Raw genomic sequence first — 20,941 nt, 5'->3', positions numbered from 1 at the left:
AAGGAAAAGTCGCGGCCAAAGAGTTGAGGCAGAAAAAAAATGGTTTGTTGTGCCAGTTACTTCCATCCGAGCCACAGAATGGAGATGCAGAGAAGCCAAATTTTTCCATTAAATTGGGTGCTAGTTTTGCAGGTCCTTCAACACTTACGGGCAGCTTGAAAGCCATCTTGCAGGAGTTCAAAAACTTGTTTACTGAACCAACGGGCCTTTCTCCAGACCGAATGCAGAACCACAAAATAGCTTTGAAGCATGGAGCAGGGCCAGTCAACGTGAGGCCATATCGCTATCCACATTACATCAAGGGAGAAATTGAGAAAGTCATCACTAGCTTATTGCAATCCGGAGTGGTGCAACCAAGTAGCAGTCCCTATTCTTCGCCTGTTTTAATGGTGAAAAAAAAAGATAGATCTGGCGTCTATGCGTAGATTATAGAGCTCTCAACTTGATCACATTAAAGGACAAATTTCCTATACTTGTCATTGATGAGCTACTTGATGAATTAAACGGAGCGAAGGTATTTTCAAAACTTGATCTCCGATTAGGTTACCATCAGATAAGGATGCACGGTTCGGACATTGAAAAAACAGCGTTTCGCACACACCATGGACATTATGAGTTCCTTGTGATGCCATTCGGACTCACAAATGCCCCGGCAACGTTTCAGTCATTGATGAACGAAATTTTTAAGCCCGTGTTGTGAAGGTATGTCTTGGTCTTTTTCGATGATATTTTAATATATAGTCGAAGTTGGGAGGAACATCTTACACATCTCAATAATGTTTTAAAAATATTGCAAGCTAATCAACTTTTCGTGAGAATGGAAAAGTGCCAATTTGGCCAGGGCAAGTAAGCTATTTGGGGCATTTGATTTCCGACACAGGGGTCTCCATGGACCCTGAAAAAATTACTGCAATGAATAGATGGCCCCGTCCCCAGTCAGTCAAGAAGTTACGAGGATTTCTCGGCTTAACGGGCTACTACTGAAAATTTATCCGCCACTATGGAATGATCGCAGGGCCCTTAACCCATCTCTTAAAAAAGGATAGCTTCAGATGGAATGAACAAGCCGAACATGCATTCCAGAACCTCAAGCGGGCTATGACCACCGGACCGGTTTTGGCATTTCCAAATTTTTCCTTGTCATTTGTTGTGGAGTGTGACGCGTCCGGGGTGGGCTTGGGGGTGGTGCTCATGCAAGAAGGGAAGCCCGTGGCCTATTTCAGCAAGTCTCTCCATGGACGTAATCTGAGCAAATCAACGTATGAGAAAGAAATTATGGCACTGGTAGCAATTATTCAAAAATGGCGACCGTATTTGCTCGGGGCTCAGTTTATCGTTCGGACTGATCATAAGAGTTTGAGGCTTTTGTGGGGTCAAACTATTGCCACTGAAGCTCAACAAAAATGGCTAGTGAAATTAATGGGGTATGACTTTGTCATTGAGTATAAAAAGGGAAGGGAGAATTCAGCAGTAGACAGCTTGTCTAGGTGCAAGGAGCACGAACCAGCAAATGAAGAAGAAGCACGAATATTAGCTCTCAGTCGCCCACTACACAGTTGGATGGATACAATCAAAGATGAGGTTGAGAGTAGGCCCGAGTTGAAGAAATTAGCAGAAAATATCCAGGCTGGGGAGGCCGTTGGTCCTTGGGGATATAAGGCAGGGATGATCTTTTTTAAGGACCGGATTTACTTGCTCGCTGACTCCCCCCTCATTCATACTATTCTCAATGAATTCCATAAAGGCACACACGAGGGCTTCCACAAGATGTGGCAGCGATTAAAGGCGGTATTTTATTGGTCTGGGGCAAGAGCGCAAGTGAAAAAATTTATTCGGGAATGCGACATGTGCCAATGACACAAGAGCGAGCATACCAAGCCAGCTGGGCTTCTTCAACCGCTGCCTATCCCAGCAGCCGTCTGGTCTGATATATCAATGGATTTCATCACGGGGCTTCCTAACTCCCATGGAAAAAATGTTATTTTCGTAGTTATGGATCGTTTGTCGAAGTTCGCCCATTTTATACCACTCAGACAACCAATTTCAGCAACAATGGTGGCCCAAATTTTTTTTGAGAGTATATTTAAATTATATGGACTACTGACATCCATCGTGTGCGACTGTGATCCAACTTTTACCAGTAAGTTCTGGCTTGAGCTGTTCCAGTTGCAAGGAATTAAATTTAATTTTAGCTCCTCGTATCATCCCCAAACGGACGGCCAAACCGAAGTGGTTAACCGCACATTGGAAATGTATTTGAGGTGTTTCACCAGTGACGCCCCAACTGGCTGGGTTAAATGGCTCCCATGGGTGGAAAACGTCTACAATACCAGCGCCCATTCGAGTACGGGCATAACCCCGTATGAAGTTGTCTATGGTCGTAAGCCTCCCACCCTTCTATCGTATGTGCATGGCACGACAAGAGTTGAAGCAGTAGCACAAACACTTGAAGAAAGAGACCGGCTTATTAAGGAAGTTTGCCTCAAACTCCAGCAAGCTCATAATAGGATGAAGGTCCAGTATGATAAGGGACACCGAGAAAAAAGTTTTCAGCCAGGGGATTATGTCTATGTGCGCCTACAGCCGTATAGACAACAAATGGTGGAAAGGAGAACTAATATGAAATTATCGGCTAAGTATTATGGTCCATTCAAGGTTATTGCGCGAGTGGAGGAGGTTGCATATAGCCTGGAACTACCTCAGGGTGCAAGAATTCACCCCGTGTTTCATGTATCTCTCTTGAAGCTGAAACTTGGGCAAAACACAGAAGTCACCATTGAACTACCAGAAATACCGCTCAAGGCGTCACCAGTCACTCCAGAAGCTATTTTATCACAACGACGGCATGGGAAACGGGTAGAAGTGTTGATCCATTGGAAGGGCAGCAACCCATCGGAGGCCACTTGGGAGAATCGGGCGTCGATCCAGGCTCAATTTCTGGAGTCATTCCTTGAGGACAAGGAATGCTTTGAAGAAGGGAGGAATGATACGGGAGTTTAGCGCCACAATTATTACTTTCCATTTACTGTTTTTTTGAGTAAGGAAACTAAGGCATTGACTTGCTTTATTTGGTTTTGAAATCAATTAGTTTAATTTTGTTAAGTTAGCATCGTTGGGTGCGTTGTCTACGTACATAAATTAGCGTCCGTCGTTTACGTACGTAAGTCCCCCTATGGCAATGTAAATCCTTTCCTTGTAAGTTCAATGCTTATAAGTTTGGGAAGAATTATTTGAATGAGTATCTTAAAAATATTCTAGCAACGTGTTGCCGAGGTTGGGTCCCTCTCAAACAACCCACTCTTTTCTTCTGATTTATTCACAATAGGTAAAGCACGCCGAGTTGATCCTGCGTATTTTCCTGTTGAACCTCCAATTACGCGATCAACAACTCGTGCTCGTAACATACACTTAATTAAGAAAAATATATCCTTTTAAAATAATAAAAAAGAAAGACAATTTTCTTTCTCCTTTGTGGTAGTTGTCATTGTTGTTGGCCTTATTCTTGCGTCAAAGAAGTCTAAAACTGATTGCAATTATAAGGCGGAAAAATCAAAGGCATGCATGCAGACTTTGGGGCTTAGCTTCGGAGGCAGTGAGTGTGGTTTCTAAAATGAAAAATCCATGCTTTTCTGCCGAAAGTACCCTTCTGAAATACCGATATGCCATTTATATAGAAAGAAGCTCCAAACATAATGCCAAAGAGGGAGGCTGAGTTGGAGTTGTGCACAAATACGTATAATGTAAATAGCTAAAGGCCCTTTCTTGTTTTCTCCCCCTTAATTTGAATTGCATTATAAATAATAAATATATCAGAGGAAGAGGGCCGTTGACTTGCTCAAACAAACGTTTTGTTACATTACTTACAACATTCAAAACAAAATGATAATGGAACAATGGTCTTAACTCTTACCATCATTATTTTAAGAATTTTGCTATTCATCATCCTATACACCACACACTACACACTACACACTATACTTATTTTTATTTTTTTAAATTTTTTTTAGTTTTATTTTTTCTAAACTAATTAATTTTTTCTACTCATCATCTATACACCACATATTTGATAAGAAAAAATATAAAAAAAAACTAAATGTGGTATGTGGTATAAAGATAATGAATAAAATTTTTATTATTTTAAATAATTAGTGACTCTTTTGTTAAAAAATCACTTTATTTTATGTTCTCATTCGAAAAAAGTAATAATGTAATGAACAATTATGATTGAAAAGATGACTTGTGTTTTTTATAAAATCTCTTTATAACTATAATATATTTGAAAAAAGCTCAGATTTAGATCTCATTTATTTTTAGAAAACATCCCATCTAATCATTATAATTTTTTAAACTTTCAATATAAAATAAAATAAATAATTTGATTTTTTTTAAATTTTAAAATAAAAAAATATTAAAAAATATATTTTAATAATATTTATTCAACATTTTAATTTTAATCTCAACTTATCTCATTTCCTCTAATAAACAAACCCTTCAAATCTATTTTTGTACCAATGAATCGCGACATGTAAGCATCTTAAACACATTTCTCCTGCACCGGTAACAACAAACCTGCACTCTTCTATTTCCTCTCTCCCTTCCGTTCTCTCCCTCCACTTCCTGCACCAAACCTGCACTCATCTTTTTCTTGTGCTTCAGAACCATTAGTTTCTCTTTTGAACCATTCCAACGGCGCAGGCATGCCATAGCTGAGGATCTAAGCACTTGTCCACCTCCTTTAGTTTCTCTTTCGAATCCATAAATGTTATCATTTCAGTTCAGGGATTTTACCGATATGCAGTTACTTAAACTGATTCTCAGTGCATGAAAACCCCTCTTCTTGTCGATGATGATCTGTTTGTAAATTCTGCAACCACGACTAAACCTCCATAATTTGGTCAAGTTCGTCATAAAATTCGGAAAACAACAAAGAAAATTAAAAGAATAAACGAAGAAAAACAGAATTAGTGACTTTAATCATTGAAATGCTAATTTTAGGCAATTAATTTACCTCACAGAGCTTGGAGTTTGCGTGCGCTACTTGGCCACAGTGAACCAGATAAAAGCCCCAGAATCTCCTTCGTAAAACCCCTAAGATTCATATGCATGATTCGAACGGAACCCAAAACTGAAAGACGTAATTTCACGGAATCTCAACATTGCTGAAGCTTAAGTTCCCTGAATTCTGTGATGGATTTGTAAGTGACCTCGCGCCCCCTTCCCTCTGCTCTCAGCAACCTCGAGCATCGAATTCTAGCTTTGCAGAAATCGAAAACCCCTCCACTTCCGCTTGCACAACCCGTCGTAAGCTATCGTTTGGACTTGAACGCAAGCTATCTGAGTGCAAGTTTGGTGTTGCCGGGTGCAGGGGAAATGTGTTTATATTTCTGTAGTGAATAATGCTAATCTCAACTTTTAGGATAAATAATGTGATTGAAAGTTATTTATTATATTATATTTATAAATTTATTATTTAATAATATATTATGAAATAATAAAAAAATAATAAAAATTAAGATGATGAATAAATTTTTTTTAATAATAATAATAATAATATAATGAGATAGTTACCGTAAAAAGGCCCAACATTTATCAAAGCTTTCTATTTCCATCTTTCTTTCAAATCGTAGGGCTATTTGTGGAGATACGTTCTCTCTGTGGATCTCATAGTCTCTATGGCGACCTGCTTCGTTCCTGTGTCTATCTCAGGTAAATTTTTCAGGGTTTCATTATCCATTTGACAAATAACTGAAGGAGAAAAACAAGGAAAAGAGGAGGAGGTTCAGGAAAACGAAAATAAAAGAACACCGACTACTCTTCTGCTTGACTTTACAGTATTGTTTTCAATTGTGGGTTAAATTCATTGTGTTCCGAATTCTTTTGATTCCAAAATTGTTATTCCTCTGCGATGTATTATGATTTTCCAAAAAAGAATATTGGGTTCTATGCATGGAACCCTGCAGGATATTGGGTTTCTGTCTTGTTTCTCCCTTTTGAATGCTCAATAACGTGTTACTGTCAAAGATGCCAAATGATTGTTGGTTTTATGCTGTTTTGGTAAGAGCTCTGAGATTGTTTCGTTGTGGGTTTTCTCTACATAAGTCTTTTGTAAATTATTGTTTTTATTTCTTATAGGTGGATCGCAACTTCATGCGCGTGAGCTCTGGTCAACAAAACCAAATTCTTTTGGAAAAACTCCGAAACTGATAATACAGAAGAAATCGAACCGGGCAGGAATTTCTCGCAGGCTATCTGTTCGTGCCGAGTACAAGTATATCTTTTTTCTGGACTTCAGTCTATTTAACTTTGATTTTTATGTCTGTATACTGCATCTACATACTCACTGGCTCATAAAATCGTTATTTACATAATTTTTTGGTTGGCTTTGAGTTTGAGTTAATTCAAACTTATCTTTCCAGTTATAGTGAAGCTATATTAATAATTATGTGTTCATCCTATTCAATAAAGCTACTTATTTACTTATAAAAAAAAAATTATGTGTTCATTAGAAAGTTGCCTATTATTGGTTCAATTTAGGATAGTTGAGAGCTTAGTCTCATTCAAGGGAGAGCTAAGATTGATGTTGGGGGTGTGAGATCACCACTTATCCCAAAAGTTTAAACTTAGGGAAGATGTAGATTTAATTTTTTATATTATATCCTTAACACTCTCCCTCACGCGTGACTCTCCCTCTATAGGTGAGCCCAACACATGGAATATTTAATTAAAGGGATAGAGTATAGAGTGATGGTTCAAACTCAGGGCTTAAACTCAGGGCTTCTGCTTTGATATCATGTGAATTTAATCATTTATAGTATATCTTTAATTGAAAGACATAGAGGCAAATCTGTTTGCTAAGAAATGAACTAGGAAAAAAAGGTGTATCCATGTAGTGCCATGTACTTTAAGCAATTACCCAGGGGAAAAGGGAAGCAAAAACAAAGCATTAAAGCTGCTTGATATTTGCTTGAATAGCTCAATGAAATAAAACTAAGAACTCACAAAAGAAATATTTTTCAAAGATTCAATAGATTTATGGAACTGATAGAGTTCCTTTCCGAAAATGCTTACTTATCTGGGATTTTATTCTACTTTGCTGCACAATACCTGGGGGGATCGACTTTGTTACCTAAGTTGATCCCTTATTTTCATCTTATATTGTGAAATAACTAAACCGTTCTTATTTTACAAACCCAGAACCTCACCAGTGGTATTTACCATGTCTATTCTATCAATCAGATCCTTTCTTTATCCTTAGACTAAAAAGTTTAGGCATACCTATTTCTTCATATTTCGACTTCTATGAAGTTTCTTTTCTTTTATTTGCCACAGCTGATAAAAATTGTTTTTTTTTACACAATTGATATGACAAAAAAAAAGCACATGTTCTAGTAATTATATTTATTAGCAGATTGGCTCTTTTTCCCCATCTGATGGTGGAGATAGTAGCATGTATGGTGGAGATGGTAGCATGTAATGAAAGATTTTAGCCATATTATTTAAAGCTTGTGCTAAGAATGGGTTTCATTCCCGGTGCCCTAAAACAATATGATAAAGCTTTTGTATGTTCTCCTCTCCATGTGTGGATAAGGCTAGTCTTGTAGAGTGTTTATATGTACATTGTTTGATAAGTTGTAGAGTATATTTTTACCAAGCAGCGTAGGAAGCTATTGAGGTTTAACCAAAGGAACAAGGGAGACTCTTAGAAAACTTGGTTGTTCCTATTTCTCAGCATCAAACATGCTTTAGGTTTGGGGGGTGGGATGAGATACAAAATTCTCATCTCATCTCATCTCATCATTACACCTTTTTCAAATCCCTATACAAAATATAATAAACAATTTAACTTTTTCAAATCCCAAAACAATAATAATACTAAAACATAATATTTTAAACACTAAAACAAAACACAAAATTCTCATCTCACCCCCCAAACCTATAACACAATCATATACTTGTCAGCAAATCCTTGTTTGTACTTTGGTATCTCGCAGATATAGATTTCTCGATTTCTCTAGATTGATTTGCATTGAAAGCAAGTCAAAATCTTAAAGGCCAATTAACCAGAGTATTTTTGGTGTAAGGTGTGTTTTAAGACTTAATTAAAATTAAAAAAGAAACATAAAACAAGTGGTACAGAGTTTGATTGAAACTTATAATTTGATAATTTTACTCACTGTGGCTTTATGCTATGCCCTTTTTTTTTTTTTTTTTTAAAGCAGCACTTCATCATTTGACTGTGCTGATGGTTATGTAAATTTATCGGCCTTCCTTTTATGTTCTCTTAACTATATGCAGCAGCGATAGCAGAAGTGGAGCTGGTGATTTTCTTGCTGGTTTTCTTCTGGGTGGTGCCGTGTTTGGAACTTTAGCTTATGTTTTTGCTCCCCAGGTGAATGGATATCCTACTTTTGGTTTACGGAAATTTATAAACTATATGTTTGATAATTCTATTGATGAATATCAAGCACGTGCAATAGTTAACCCACTGTGAATTAATATGAAGAGGCTTACGAGTTGTGTGCATTTTTAAGCAGACTACCAATAGCAGCTCATAGCAATTTAGTAGAGGCTTGCATGTCCAAAATGAAGCACAGAGATGTTAAGTCTTTTTTTAGCACTTTTGGTTTACGGAAATTTATAAACTATATGTTTGATAATTCTATTGATGAATATCAAGCACGTGCAATAGTTAACCCACTGTGAATTAATATGAAGAGGCTTACGAGTTGTGTGCATTTTTAAGCAGACTACCAATAGCAGCTCATAGCAATTTAGTAGAGGCTTGCATGTCCAAAATGAAGCACAGAGATGTTAAGTCTTTTTTTAGCTGTTATCCAGCTGCTCAGGGATGCGCCTGAATTGTTTTGAGTATATTTATTACTTTCTAACTGTACAAAGCACATTGTTTTGCATGCTACTATTAGTTTTTTGCTGTACAATCCTCTTTCTATACGATTTATTATTTCCTGTGAGAAGTCGATGTTTCTTTCTTGGCCATGAGAAGTCTATTTATTTCAATGCTATGGCTATAGAATCATAGATACATGCAAATCCACGCTACTCCAAATTTTCTCTTTATCTCATCGAAAGTTTATTGCCTTCATTTCACCACAAGTTTGATTATTATGTTCGCATTTAATCCAAGGTGGCCCCAGCCCTGCATGGAGAAAATATTATTGTACAAGTAGCAGTTTTCCTCTCTTTTATTTCCATGCATACATATGGCTCTTTTAATCCCTGTACTCCAAATAACTTTGTCCCCAAATAATGATTCATTGTCGGATATCTTCTTAAATCTTCAAAGCAAAATGGATCATCTGTGCATTATCCATTGCTTGGGGAGGCAATCATGACACCTTTTCCTTTGGGCTTAAAATTTGTTTGGTCTGTCAAACGCCTCAGGGTTGGTTTACGGTTTAAGTTTGGGTTTGATCCTGGTTTGCTCTTTTTGTTGTGCAGATCAGAAGATCCCTTCTGAATGAAGATGAATATGGTTTCCGGAAGGCCAGGCGACCAATGTATTATGATGAAGGTTTGGAGGTAATTACTTATTAATTACCCCCCAGTGGCAGTGTTTCCTGCTAATTGAATAGTTTTAATATTCAGTTTCGTTTATGACGAAGTTTTGGAGTTAGTTCTTGTTATCGACCACGTGTGCGATGTTTTCTGCTAATTGAATAGTTTTTAGTTTTAATACTCCGATTTCGTTTCTTTTCCGGGAAAGCAGCAGACTCGGCAGACCTTGAATGCAAAGATAAGCCAACTCAATTCAGCCATTGACAACGTATCCTCACGTTTAAGGGGTACCAATAATGTGCCTACGGTGCCAGTTGAAAGTGATCCTGAAGTTGAAGCTACCATGTGAGATTTGTCCCCATTTACCAAAATATGATCTTTGAATCTTTAACCTTCGCATATACATTTGAAGTTGGCTATGTAATTCTGAGGTCTTGCCCCCTCTTTTTTCTGAATAAAGGTCGTTTGATGGCTTTTAATATCTAAATTTTGTCTCTTTTGGATTAGTATTTAAGAGCATTTGGCGATGGGAAAAAATAAAAATAAATGCACGTTTGGTTTGTTTTGGATGATAGCTTTGGCCTCGAGATGTTTTGGATGATAGCTTCGTGATTACACCCAAAGAATAACGTGGTAATTGTAGCATAAGTTTAGAATATCGATTTCACAGATAGACAAATTAAAAGAATAGCAGAAGGAACAAAGAAATTAAAGAAAAATATTAAATGATTAATAGAGAACAAAAATTAATTTTAAATGCAAATTAAAGTCAAGCAAAGTGACTAACGGAAAAAGTATTTAAATTTGATGAACAGTAAAGTGTCGGGAATTTCTTGCACAAATCCGGTATTTTAATTATTTTTAATTCATTGGAACTTCTAAATAAATTGATTTAGGGGTTTCAATCCAAAATCCTTAAATTGTGTTGGCTTTATACTTTGCCTTGTTTTTTCATGTGTGGTGTATTATTATGAATTTTTTTATGTCATGTGTTGATTGATTTTATAATTTTTTATTGTGTTGTGGAATCAGGAATGTCTTGTCAAAAGAATTTCACAAATAGCTCTCTTATCCTTACCAGTACCCCTGCCTCTACCAATACTCCTGCCCCAGAACCTAACCCCACTCCAACCCCTGAGAGTGGGAGTACGTCTTGCCCGGCCCCCAAGCCCACACAAAGCAAGAAACTTGTTTCCGTAGTTTGGTCTCATTTTACCAAACTAGAGGGTGGTGATCCCAATAACTTCCAAGTTAAATGTAATTATTGTAGAAAAATATATAGATGTCACTATAGGAAACAGGTACATCCCAGTTAAAAGTCCATTTAAAGGAACAATGCAAGAAGAGTCTAATATTAAGATCCTTACTGGAGAAGAGTCAATCTAGCCTAGAAATTGGACTAAAAAAAATGGCGGATGAGAGTAGTAGGGGTCCAACGTTGAAGGGGTATATGAAGTATAATGTACATTTTCAGTTTGTGGATGGGAGAGTGTTCCAAGAATTTGTCCAAGAATTGAAACCTAGATTTACACTTCCTTCTCGCCACACTGTGGCAAAGGATATTAAAAAGATGTACTAGAAAGATAAAAATATTTTAAGGGGCCAATTGATGGATTTGGTAGTTTTCCTCACTACCTATTCTTGGACTTCTATTCAAAATTTCAATTATATGTCTTTGACTATTCATTTTATTGATTCTGATTGGATTCTTCATAAAAAGATTATTAAGTTTTGTCAAATAACTGATCATAAGGGTGAGACGATTGGGAAGACCTTAGAGGCCTCAATAAAGGAGTAGAGGTTGTCACGGGTTTTGACAGTTTCGGTTGATAATGTCTTGTCTAATAATGTCGCCTTGAGATATTTGAAGACTTATCTTAGAAAGGCAAATAAGACATTCTTGGGTGTTGAATATTTGCATGTTAGATGTTTTGCACATATCTTGAATCTAATTGTGACTAAAGGGTTGAAAGATGTTGATGACTTGGTTGCACGAGTTAGACTGACTGTGAAATTTGCGAGATCTTCTCCTTCTAGATTGGAGAAATTCAAGATTACTGCAAAAACTGTGGGCATAATATCAAAGAATGGTCTTTGTATTGATGTTCCTACCAGATGAAACTCAACCTTCTTGATGTTGGAGGCGGCCCAAGAATATAAGGCAGCCTTCAATTATTGGGTGATGAAGACATTCAATGTGTCAAATACTTTGATGAGTACGAGGGATTAGGAAAGCCTAATGATGATGATTGGGAGGTAGTTTATACTTTTGTTGATTTTCTCGGGCTTTTTTACAATGTCACATTGAAGTTATCTGTTTCTTTGTACCCTACATCCCATAAATTTTGTCAACAAATATGTAGGGTGAAAGAATAATTAGACAACATGTCTAGGGGTTCCAATCTAAGGATAAAGGGAATGACATTGACCATGAGGGTCAAATATGACAAGAATTTGGGAGATTTGACTAGACTAAATATTTTGTTATATGTGGTTGTTATTTTTTATTCCCGTTTGAAAATTTCAGGCATGTTATATGGTTTGGGACTTGCGCACGATCAGACATAGACTGATCTTTTTGGTGAGATGGCCTGAGATACCTTGACTAAATTATATGATGAGTTTAATGCAATTAAGGGTGGTACTCCATCTACTACACCTACACCTATCCCAACACCTCCTCCAAACACCGGGGCAACAAAGAAATGTAGATTGGCATGGACTAAGACTTTCGTACATAATCCCACACTAGTCCGTCAATCTATGGAGGTGGTTTTAGAGTTAAACAACTATTTTTCAGGAGAACTTATTCAAGATAATGATGGTTTTTACATATTAGTATGGTGGAAGATAGCATAAAAAAAATATCACATCCTTTATGAGATTGCCCATTGTATGTTGCCCATCCCTATTAGCACCATTGCCTCGGAGTCAACCTATAGTACCAGAGAGCACACATTGGATCGTTTCTGTAATTCATTGTCTCCTACAACTGTGGAGGCATTAATATGCACACAGAGTTGGACGTTAGGAAAAAATATTTATGTTCTGGATGTTTTAGATTTTAAGGAGACCGAATAAGAGGGAGGTGATCAGTTTGGGTTTGGACCATCTGGTAATTGTTGTTTTTATTTTATTATTTTGATTTATTTATGTTCATTTTGATTTCATTAGTATTAATTTTAATATTGATTGTTGTAGCAACACAAGAGACGACTCAGACAATATCTACCTCCACTTCAATATAAATATGTGCTCAAGCCTCAAAAGACTATCCATCCGGGCTGCCTCAAATGTCACAGTTAAAGACCCAAACAACTCACCTCTATCTTTAGATTCTTAATTTCTTAGAATATTGAAATTTGAATTAGTTGTACGTATTATGTATTTGATTTGTAATTTTGTAATGTTGGTACAATGTCATTTGGACATTTTTTTGTTTGTAATTTTGTAATTGTTTAGACTTTTCATTTTATTTTTATAATAGTTTAGTTATTATTATTATTATTTATTACTTTATTAAGTAGTAGATTTGTAGTTTGTAGTAGTACTTCATTAGAGTCTAAATTAGTAAATTTGTATCATGCATATATTATTTTTATTCATGTAACTTTTTTTTTTTAACTCTTTTTTTCTTTTTTTAAACTTCTAATTTTATCGGTCAAAAATGGCCCAAAAATCGCTTCTAAGCCTTTGGCTCAATAGGGGGCGAGGGGCAGAAGAATGACCCCCCCCCCCCACCCGCACCCCGTTAGTCGGGACGAGGTACCCCGCCCTTACACTCCGAGGGCGGGGGATGGGGAGAAACCTCAAGACCCCACCGGCCGAGGTGGGGGGCGGGTAGCACCCCTAAACTGAATTATATACACAAAGTATAGAGTTCTATTTTAGGAATGATATACACGATTAAGCCTAAAATATGCTATGGTTACAATTGACAGATATGAGAATAAATATGCAGTTGTTACGAAAAATGTACACCACAATTTTAACCTCGATATGCTTTGTTTTGTTGTGAACTTGATTCATGCAATCTTCCTTTTTAGGGTGTACACGCACTTTCATAGAGAATTAGGCAATTATGTACAAGCAACAAGTAAATACTGATCTTATGATAGGAACACTAACAAATGAGACTTCCACCACTCTTTCCAAAAGTTTACTTAGGATCAGAACGATCAACACAAAAGGTTGTAACGTGACTTGAGTTCAGAGCTATATGAAAAAAATGATGAAAATGATTCAAAAACTTCTAAGTACATACAAAGGGAATCTTATTAAATATCTTAATAGACCACACTTCTCACTTAATGTGCTCTCAAATTTTTCAGATCATCAAATAATAATATTTTTCTTTCTTCTTCCTCTTCTCTTTTTTGTTTTCCAAATAATTTGATGAACAAACACACGCCACTTTGGTATTCTTGTCATTTCTACCCAACCTTAATTTTTTTTTTCAAAGAACTCAACACAAAAGGAAGAAAATGTAAATTCCACACCTAGTATGCACTTGGAAGTAAAAATGGTAGAAAAATCAGTGTATAGGCTATACTCCAATGTAGAAAGGTATTCATGATGTGAGTATATGAAAAGAAAAAACTACATGTGTTTATTGGCTTAAATTTGGCTACTAGGGGTCTATGATGGAAAGGGTTAACTTGAAAGGTTCAAAAGATAGTCCTAAGTTGACCTTCATCATATCCCAAATATATCCATCATCTTACCACAAATCATGTAATGATATTCTCAAAAGAAATGTCCAATTTAACAGATCAATAAATGCTCATCACAATTTACTGTATTTCTAGGCTCTCAATCCTCTCCAAAACTCACATGAATATTTAAGCAAAAGAGTTCTCTATCTACATGTGTCAAACCATCATCTTACCACAAATCTTGGATGAGTGCATTATGGGTTCTATGAATGCTTCAACAAAAAATGATTATGGTGAGTTTGGTGAATTCACGAAGATGGCTATGAATGAGAATGAGTATACATGTGAAAAATATGCATGTGTGATGCAAATTAAAAATAAATTTGACACATGTAAACGTGCCACAGAGTTCCAACAAGCATTTGTAAATGCATAATTTGCACCACCCCCAACTTAAACGAAACATTGTCCTAAATGTTTAAAAATTAAAACTGAATGGAGAGTGACTGAAGAGGGTAGAATACACCTGATGTGTGACATGGGCAGTTAGTCCGGTAAGCATAAGAGATGGCAAACTGAAATGACAAAATAACACTAACTTGAAAACAGAAAACAAAGAAAACAACAAACAAAAAGAAAGAAAATGAATGAAATAAAAAGAAAATAAAAGAAAAAATATATATATATATATACCTGCATGGTGTGGTCAAGGTTATTAGATCGGGTCTGCAAGTGGAATGTCTTCCACTTCAGGCACTTGCCTCGGTCGAGAAATGCATGCTTAAGACTTGAGGGTAGTGACTTCAATTCCAATTTGGGACTATCCATGCTTGAAAGAATCCGATTTTCACTTTTTTTAGACAGCTCCTCAAATTTCAGTTGCCAAATATGTGGGCCATAATCATGAGGTTTATCAAAAATAGCACAAACATCAATATCAGATGAATCATTCATAGCATCAAAGTATAAAGGATTAAGAAATCAATAAGGTAGTAAAACTTGTCAATTTGGATCAAAACATCCTCAACTATTCATCTCGGTTTCTTAATTGAATAGTCAGCAAATTGAAGTACAACAGAAGTGGGCTTAATTTCACCCAAACCAAGTTGCAAATAAATGGAATACGACATCAAATTTACACTAGCTCCTTAATCTTTGCCCTAACTCATGATTCCCAATATTACATGTAATTGTTGGATAACCAGGATCCTTGTATTTAGGAAGAGTTCACTGCTCAATCAGAGCAATAACTTGCTCTATCATAAATGTTGTCTTATTAACATGTGCTTCCTCTTAACTGTACACAAATATTTGAGAACTTTTGCACAAGTAAGAATGTATTTAATAACATGCAAAAGAGGAAGATTGATCTTTACTTCCTTGAGGTTCTCTAAGATTTCATTGCTATAATCCAAAATTCACATACCATATTTTAAAGCTTAAAGAAATGGTACTTTAACTGGGCTCTTAATTATCTCGACTTTCTTGGGCAATTCGCCACTATTATTGCTATGTTCCTCTTCAACATCCTCTAACTTATCAGTTGTTGGGATGTGTAAAGACTTACCATTTCGTGTTACAATGGCATTGACCTCCTTCAAATTTCCTTGAGCCGTATGTTCACATTGGGGTGTGGATTGAGTTTGAGAAGGGGACTTGCCACGCTCATTTACACTCAAAGAGCTCATCAACAAAGATATATGCATTTTTATCTCTTTATTTTCTTCAATAACCTGCATAATCAAAGATTCAAATTTTTGATTAGTTTTACTCTGTGTCTCAATAAAAGTATGTAAAGTATCTTCAAATGGGTTCTTAGAAGAAGATGATGCATGATACGGTGTAGGATAAGCTCTAGGTGGTTGTACAAGCTGCTGGTTTTCAAATTTCCAGCTAAAATTGGGGTGATGAAACCATCCCGAATTGTAGGTATCGGGAGAAGTTGTAAAAGACTTATTGTACATACCTAAGGCATTACATTGTTGCTCATACATTCCTCTCATTTCAGCAAATGTAGGGCATTCTTGAGCTAGGTGATCTACCCCACCACACACAACACATGGTCCAAAGGACTCAACATGAGTAGTCATGTGTGTTGGCTTTAAATCTTTAGTTCTTAACACTTCAAACTCCCTTGTAAGCATCTCCACCTTAGCTTTTAGGTTATCATATTCTCTAAGATGGTAACTTCCACCACTATTTTGATTTCTAGCATGCCGTGACCTATTTTTGCTCTTAATAGCACTAGGTCCAGTCCAAGTGGGACCTTTCTTAGCAAGCTCATTGAGGTATTCTATGGGCTTATAAGGATCTTTCTGTAAGAATTTAGCATTACACATCATTTCTACAAATTGGCGCTCTCTAGGTGTAAGTCTCTCATAAAAATAGCTCACTAAGTGCCAATTCTTATACCCATGGTGAGGACACATACTCGACAACTCCTTAAATCTCTCCCAAAACTGATACAAAGTCTCACTGTCTTTTTGTGCAAAGGTGGAGATTTGCCTTTTTAAAACGTTGGTCATATGTTGAGGAAAATATTTATTAAAGAAGATCTGAGTCATCTCATTCCATGACCCAATAGATCATGGTCTCAGTGAGTATAGCCAACTCTTAGCTCTATCATTCAAAAAGAAAGGAAAGAATTTAAGTCTCACAACGTCATCAGTTGCATTTTGACTATGAAAAGTCGCAACTACTTCCTCAAACTCCCTAATGTGCACATATGGATTTTCATTTTCCAAGTCATGAAAAGTAAGAAGTAACTGTATCATCCCTGTTTTAAAATCCAGTTGGTGAGTATTAGCTGGAAACATGATGCATAATGGTGTGGCTGTGCGTGTAGGGTGGAGGTAATCCTGAAGAGTTCTAGTAGGTTGATTTTCGTGTTCACTTATTTCTTCAAAATTAGATGGATTGCCAAATAAAGGATTTAAAAAGTTCGATTCTGACTCTAGCACAGACCTATAAGCAAATCTACCTAAGACGTTTCTATATTTGCGTATGCAAGGTAACAAAATACTAAAAAAATAAAATATTAAAAAAAGAAAGAATAAATTTTTTTTGGCAACAGTGCCAAAATTTGGCTATGCCCAAAGAATAACGTGATAATTGTAGCACAGCTTTGGGGTATTGATTCCACAAAGAGACAAATTAAAAGAATAGCAGAAGGAACAAAGAAACTAAATAAAAATATTAAATGATTAACAGAGAACAAAAATTAATTTTAAATGCAAATTAAAGTGAAGCAATGTGACTAACGGAAAAAATACTCAAATTTGAAGAACTGTAAAGCGTCAAAAATCCCTTGCACAAATCCGGTATTTTAATTATTCTTAAGTCATTTAATAACTCAATTAGGAACTCAATTCCAAACATTCCCAATCGGAGGGTATATATTTATAAACCAAAATTAAACCAAATATAACCTTTTGAAAAATCATTCACCATTTTTAAAATACGTAAATTATTATCACTATTGAGAAAACCCAACGACGGCAATATACTCAGGGAGCGATATTGCAGCAAAGAATTAAATTAATATAGATAGATAATTGATCCAAACATAATCAAAGACCTAATCCATTCAATAGAAAAAGCATGACTGAATCCATAAACAAAATAAATTCTATGATTATTCGGAGAGAAAAACATCAACAATGAATTGAGAATGATAAAACAAAAGAGTTTTAGTAATTGAAAACCAAATACATAAATTAAAAATACCATCTAATGTGCAAGTTTATCTTTAACCCTAGTTGAGAATTTAGTTACCTATAAATATAATAGACAATGAAAATCTCAAGAGAAAAATAAAGCAAACGGCGGCCATGAAAATTAATTTCGTCTCTTCTTCCTTCAGTACTGAGCCGTCTCCCATCTTTTAAAACTCTCAATTTCGTGCTAATGAAATGCTTATATAGGGTAGGAAAGAAATCCTAATATCTTCATGTTTCCACATACAAAATCACCTAAATTTTAGGACTAATTTTGGCAGCCACGTACGTATTTCTGGAGTTCGAATTTAAAAATCAAATAAATTTGTAGCCCTTTAATATAGTGTTCCAAAGCATCAAGAATCTCATCAATCCGATATTTGAGTAAAAAGTTAAGATCAAAATACTAAAGTATGTATAGACTGTCTTCTTTTGAATTTCAGACTGACCCTTTCTCTTGATCCGAATTATTCTAAAACCTCATCATTATCTTTATTTGAAGAGTCCTACACTCGTTGAAAATTCTTAGGTTGTTTCAACTTCTTGCCCACTTGAAAGTCCTTTAAATTTGACTGAGTTTTAACTTGTTCTGTTATAAACTCTGAAATTAAATATAAAAATCTGCTTAGGAGTATTACAAAATAAATAAAAACTCAATTTAAAAATACACATTAATTTATATGATTTCTATTCATATTTTATATTTTAATCTAATAATAAAATATTTAAAATACACTTTCATATCCTCATCACTTCGTATTTTCTGTTTCATGGCATAGCATTTATTTATTTGATCTTTGTCTTTTTGCTAACTTCTAGAATTGATGAGGTCCTATCAATAGTATCTATGAAGCCTGCATTTTTTTGTTTATTTTTTATAACCTTGAAGCCTGTATTTATCTATGAGGTTCTATCGCATTGAAAATTGGGTGCTGCCCAAATATCTTTTAGTTTTGCAATATTCTTTTTCTTCCTAATATTATAAAATTAAGTTACAGCACTAACACGAGGTGTTAGAGTAATATTAAATATAGTCTTTACGACGTACAAGTCTCGTGTACTTCTTAAAAAAAAAATAAATCTATTATTAAAATATATATTTTTTCATATAAATTTTAGATTTAATCACTTTTTTTAAAGGGAGTGACGTGACTTGTATATTTAGGACTGTACATATCATTTGATCTTACTATCATTTAGGGTGTATCATCTAAGGTGGAAAATGAATAAGGCTGCGTCTATGTACACAATAATAAATTATACAAATCGAATTTGAATTGGCTTATATAAGTTTGCATGTAGAAGAGTAATTTTCATATTTTTTTATAGCATTATTCTTAAATATTTTAAATAATTAAAAATATAAGATAAAATTTTGTTTTTAATACAGTGCATGCTACTTGTATTTTTACGAATATTGTCACTGATAGATGTATACAAATTATATAAAAATATAAAAAAACACTCATAGTTTATATGTTAAAATTTGTAGAGAATATTATAATATATAATACAAAAAATATTTTTTTTATCAAATTAATTAAATAGCTCTTGAACAAGCTTGAACTTGCTCTAATAATAAATTATGATTTATTCTTAAATTTAAAATGTAGCTCAATAATAAACTTGAGCTCAACTGATAAAAATTAAATAAACAAGTCTTGACCTATCAAATGATACATACAAACATTTCAGCTGGTGATTTAATTAGGTATAAGGTAATTAACGAAGCGAGCAAATTCACAACAAGAAATAGTAGCTTTTACGGCGAATTTATGTTCATCCCAAAAGAAATCGTTGCAAAAGGTATGTGATTGCAGCGATTTTAGATTCGTCGCGGACTTTAGCCTTGAAAGTGCGATTTCGCTGTTGGCCTACCAGTATTTGTCTACTTGCGGCAATTTTATTCCCTATTGTGACGGTTGTTTTCATCGCAAATGATGATTAAGGGTTGTGACGATAGTGATTCGATGATAATGGGTGTTTTAAACTTTTAATAGCGCGCTGAACACCAAAATAGGGGCGGCAAAAGGCACAGAAAAATCTCTCTACATTTTTCCCCTAGATTTCCGTCAAGTAGAATCCCAACTTCCCCTTCCATTTTCGACTAACCTAGCTGCAAATCCACTGGATTTCCACATATTTGACCACAGATTCGTGGTGGGTTGCTACACAGCAGGAAATCATCCACAGATCCGACCCCCTTTCACCTTCCTCCACTGGATTTTCCGTCGGGGAAAGGCAACAACTCTCCTCCTCTATTGAAATCAATCATTGGTCTCCATCTTCTTGCATTTCCATAGCAAAATGTCAAAGCTCTTTGCTTGTTAGCTTCTCTTTTCCACTGCAAGCTTTACCCCTATCCTACTGGGAAATTTTTGGGCCAACTCGCCTCCTGCTGGAAAATGTCTGATTTCTTGTAGTGAAATATTGCGATAACAATATATAATAAGTCCTATAAACTGCCTAAAATTACTTAAAAATTATCATATGCTTGCTTGCATAAAAAAATATTAATTAAAATACATTAATTAATTGCTTTACTTGAAAGGTAAATAATAATTATGCCTTTCGTCATGCATTATTGACCATGTAAATAGCAATTAGTAACAAATTAAGTTATTTTCTGAAAATAGCTATATATATATATATATATATATATATATATATATATATATAAGAAGGTTAAATATATATTCACCAATAATTAATTAAAAAATTACATGCATAAAAGAGGAGATAAAGAAGAAGCAAGTGCTTGATCATGTTGATCTTTACGAAAAATGTAGCCCAATTATATGAGGCTATATGAATCTTATTAGAAATTCTAAAAAATCACATGAATTAATAAGGATTCCAAGATATGAAACTAAATGACCATCCACCAAAGACATGAATCCATATGTGCGGGCATTCTTATTTGCAGCCAGTTAATTCTAGCGAAATGACTATTTACAATTAAAATTGATTGCGAATAGTTTTTTGGTTGCAATAATTGATTACAAAAGTTCATTTTTCTTATAGTGACATGATAATAGTACACAAAGAATATGC

At 35.1% G+C, this 20,941-nt stretch overlaps 1 protein-coding gene across 3 annotated transcripts; it reads left to right on the top strand.

Moving 5' to 3' along the window:
* The first annotated feature begins 5,583 nt into the window (after window positions 1–5,583).
* On the top strand, window positions 5,584–10,003 carry LOC121258198. Of its 3 annotated transcripts, none has more exons than XM_041159593.1 (5): window positions 5,584–5,706; window positions 6,133–6,268; window positions 8,296–8,389; window positions 9,460–9,540; window positions 9,728–10,003. In XM_041159593.1, the coding sequence occupies exons 1-5, from the start codon at window positions 5,673–5,675 to the stop codon at window positions 9,863–9,865; spliced, it is 483 nt and encodes a 160-aa protein (XP_041015527.1). In that variant the 5' UTR covers window positions 5,584–5,672; the 3' UTR covers window positions 9,866–10,003. The 3 variants fall into 3 exon arrangements, with proteins under 3 accessions (XP_041015527.1, XP_041015529.1, XP_041015528.1); XM_041159595.1 differs by having other exon boundaries at window positions 5,607–5,706; window positions 9,731–10,003; XM_041159594.1 differs by having other exon boundaries at window positions 5,638–5,706; window positions 8,299–8,389.
* The last annotated feature ends 10,938 nt before the right edge of the window (window positions 10,004–20,941 follow it).

Source organism: Juglans microcarpa x Juglans regia, chromosome 3S (genome assembly GCF_004785595.1).
Source record: "Juglans microcarpa x Juglans regia isolate MS1-56 chromosome 3S, Jm3101_v1.0, whole genome shotgun sequence".
NCBI classification, from domain to species: Eukaryota; Viridiplantae; Streptophyta; class Magnoliopsida; order Fagales; family Juglandaceae; genus Juglans; species Juglans microcarpa x Juglans regia.
This window is presented reverse-complemented; position numbering and strand designations above follow the sequence as displayed.